At 53.9% G+C, this 3,879-nt stretch overlaps 1 protein-coding gene across 1 annotated transcript; it reads left to right on the forward strand.

Moving 5' to 3' along the window:
- Nucleotides 1–544: 544 nt before the first annotated feature.
- On the forward strand, nt 545–3,742 carry LOC104543964 (ammonium transporter Rh type C; the record flags this gene model as incomplete). Its single annotated transcript, XM_010188690.1, has 6 exons — nt 545–701; nt 1,098–1,264; nt 1,965–2,102; nt 2,459–2,595; nt 3,135–3,259; nt 3,644–3,742. Coding segments are annotated over exons 1-6 (793 nt in total), but the record flags the coding sequence as incomplete, so codon positions are not given.
- Between the last annotated feature and the right edge of the window lie 137 nt (nt 3,743–3,879).

The raw sequence follows: 3,879 nt of genomic DNA on the forward strand, positions 1-3,879 counted from the left end.
GCAGAGTACTTCTCTGGGAAGGGAGATCTCATAGAGTTTTACACACAAACCCGGCAATTTTAGAGCACTGGGTCCCTTCACTGTGGCTCCCAAGGCAGACAAGGAGTTGTAGCACATAGGGGCAGTCATTGTCTTCGTGCCTGAGATTTCCCTCTCATGTTTTCCCTGCTGGAATGTGGGCATCTGGCACATGGGAGCCAACCTGGCTATCACCCCAACCCACTTGCCATTAGGGAACTCCCCTCCACTTCAATGCCTTCGAAGAGGCAGCTAAAAGGAACGCCTTGGCCATGCATGGGACCAAGTGAGAAGGATAGATAGCAGAATCAGTGATGCCTTCGAAGAGGCAGCTAAAAGGAATGCCTTGGCCATGCATGGAACCAAGTGAGAAGGATAGATAGCAGAATCAGTACATTTTGTTTCACTTTTTCCATGACTGAGTGCAGGTTGGAAGGACAGGTGGGCAGACAAGCTGGGTGTCATGCAAACCAGACCTCAGCTCCAAAACAAGTGGTGCTTGCTGAAGCAAACCCGTGTTTTCTCACGGCTGCAGGTTAAGGACGCAGGTGGCTCCATGACCATTCACACCTTCGGAGCCTACTTTGGCCTGACAGTGACACGCATCCTGTACAGACCCAACCTGGAGCAGAGTAAGGACAAGCAGGGCTCCGTGTACCACTCTGACCTCTTCGCTATGATCGGTGAGTCAGCCCCCACCTCAGGGGCACTGGTCCATGAGGACTACTTGGCTGCAGAGGCCTGGTCCCTCCTGTGCCTCTGGGAGAACCATACTGAAACCAGGATCTGCAGCTGAGAAGCTCTGTATCCCCGTCTTTCACCTCTCAGAGCTACTCAGCTCCCTTCAGCAGTGGTCGAGCTGAGATGGTGCCTGGGAAGACAAGGATGCGTTTTGGTTCTCCGTCTCTGCCAGCCCCTCCTGGTGCTGATCCTATCATGGGAGGTGCAGCGCCAGGGCAGCAGGACCATGGGACTTAACTTCCCCCTGTGCAGAAAGATGATCCTTGGAGGTTTTTTTCAATCTCTGTATTCTCTCTTTTCCCTTTCTCTTCGTCCCCTTCTCCCTCTCCCTGGTACAGGTACTCTGTATCTATGGATGTACTGGCCCAGTTTTAACTCGGCAATTTCGGATCACGGGGATGCCCAGCACCGGGCTGCCATTAACACGTACTGCTCGCTGGCTGCTTGTGTCCTCACCACAATGGCCTTCTCCAGCATGCTGCAGAAGAAAGGGAAGCTTGACATGGTAAGCTGGGGGGAGCAGAGAGCTCTGCGCTGCCAAGGAGACTCACAATGACGTTGATCGAAGGTCTAGGAAATGACTGGCACTTGTCCTTTACTGATCAGATAGTGTGTTTCAGGGCGTGATGGTGCAACCAGAATGCAGGCAGAAACCCAGAGTGTTTACTGAATAAGCACATTGGAAGCAAATCCTGCAGTGTGTAAGGTACAGAGTAATGACCTGCAAGTGGTGGACATAAATCACAGCAGGGACTGGGCTTGCTTTGCCCAGAGAGCTACTGATGGACACATTGCAGAGCCATGTTTGGCAGTGCTCTCCAGCAAGATGAGCAGGGCCTGCGCAGCAGCTCGTGAGCAATCGGGGGGCTGACTTGTACGTGTTATGTGTGTGGGTGACATGCCTCTGTGACAGCAGAGCTTGTGTGACACATGGGTGAGACAATTTCCATCTCATCACAACTCCCCACCCAGATTTGTGGATGCAAAGAATGTGTGTGGTATGAGGAGTGGGAGTCTATGTGTGCCTGTGCTACAGACAGAGGCTGCCTGTTCTTCTCTTGTTTTTCACCAACAAGCAGGAAAATGGACCCTGATATTTCCTCTGGAAACATTTTCAGAGCTGATTCTCCCACTTTGCCATTTGTGCCATCCCTGAGCAATTGCAGTCTCCTTGAGATGCCAAGACAGAGTGGTTACTTCTGCAGGTCCACATCCAGAACGCAACGTTGGCGGGTGGCGTGGCCGTGGGCACCAGTGCAGAGATGATGCTGACTCCATACGGCTCCCTCATTGTCGGGTTCATCTCTGGCATCGTATCCACAGTGGGGTATGTCTACCTCACGGTGAGTGCTGCTCTAGGGGTCTGCAGTCTTAATACTGCTAATAGAAAAAAAATAGATTCACTTCCTTTTGAGGTTTCCTGCTTTTCACCATCCCTTACGTAGATGCACTTCTGACTCCATTTACTGGCCCAAAATGCTCAGGAAGGTTCAGTCTCCCAATAGGAGAGTGTTTGGAGGATATGTTGTTTTTTTATCTTGAGCTTGGCTCACATCTTTGTCTACAAGCCCTTAGGTTCTTAATGGGATGCAATATCAGTCTTCCTTTCTCTGCTTATCCCAGTCCTCCATGGAAGGAACTAATCTTTTCCAGGGCTGTGCTCATGTCCCTGATCTCTCTCTACCTCCCTTCCCCTCAGCCTTTTTTGGAGTCCAGGTTGCACATCCAGGACACATGCGGTATCCACAACCTCCATGCCATGCCAGGCCTTATTGGGGGCATTGTGGGGGCCATCACTGCAGCTGCAGCCACAGAGGATGTATATGGAAAGGAAGGGTAAGACAGCCTGAAAATCTTCCCTGATAATAGATTTTACGTGGGTCTCCCTTGGCTGGGATCAAGGAGCAATTAACAGCCCTTGTTGATTGTCCAGAGTTGTCCCTTTCCCCCTTGAAAACAGGGGGTGCACCGACTGTGGTGAGCTTACTGATGTGTAAAAGACTCATCTCTTGTAGCAGACTTCTAGTGGCCTCAAAATGTGAGCCACGACCCTGTTCCCTGGTATTATTCTGGGGCATGGTGGGTGGGGAAGCGCTCCTCTATTCCTGCACTGTTTTGGAGGGTCAGGTAAGGCTGAAGGTCTGAAGTACAAAATAAATGTTTATATTTTGGGCTCCCCCTAGGTAAAGCTTTGCCAGAGGGCATAGGAGAAGGGAGTGAATGGTGTTTTGTGTCATTGCAACACTCCCCTGGTCCGTTGCAGGAGAGGGATGGGGCTAGGGAGGAGTCCTTGAGGAAGCAGGGTAACACGGCTCCTCTGGAGCCTGGAAGATCTCCTTGCCAGGAGCAATCCTCGCCATTTCTGCCCTTGGCAGGTTTATCAAGGCATTTGACTTCACTGGCGTGTACCAGACGCGGACACCCAGTGTACAAGGAGGGTTCCAGGCAGCCGGTATTGTGGTGTCTATGCTGATGGCTTTCGCCGGGGGGACCCTTGTGGGTAAGCAGGAGGGAAGCATGGTGAGAGGAGGGTTGAATACATCCTGTGGCTGAAATGGAGGAGTCCCCATACTCCTGCTTATGGCTGGATGCCTCCTCCCGACTTGCACTGCGAGAGCTGCAGCCCCAGGCTTGCTCACATCCCTTGGGATGCCCTGCAATGGGACCACCCCAAAGCCCACAGAAGAATGGGAAACCGGGCAGCCAAGGGGGGGAGCAAGCTCAAACGGGTTTGGAGAAAAGAGGGATCGGCACCGAGCTCCATGCCAGGGCTGCGTTTCTCCCCTTTGCTGCCGGGAGGGGTGGACTCTGCCCATCCACACCCTGCCTGCACCCCACACGGCATTATGGCCACCTGCCCACCACCCTGCCCGGCTTCTTCCAGGGGCCATCCTGAAGCTGCCCGTCTGGGGCGACGCCGCCTCCGAGAACTGCTTTGAGGACGACATTTACTGCCGGCCAAGGGCCGAGGCGCTGAAGCGGGGTTTGGGGTCGAGGCGAGCGGCGGGACCGAGGCGGAGGGGGGCGGGAGGCACAAGATGGCGCTGTCGCCCCGCGGCGTGAGGGGCTGCCGTGGCGCGGAGATGAGGGGGCTGCGCTGCGCTTCTCAGGCGCCGGAGG

The sequence above is a fragment of the Mesitornis unicolor genome, unplaced genomic scaffold (assembly GCF_000695765.1).
Source record: "Mesitornis unicolor isolate BGI_N332 unplaced genomic scaffold, ASM69576v1 scaffold10457, whole genome shotgun sequence".
NCBI classification, from domain to species: domain Eukaryota; kingdom Metazoa; phylum Chordata; class Aves; order Mesitornithiformes; family Mesitornithidae; genus Mesitornis; species Mesitornis unicolor.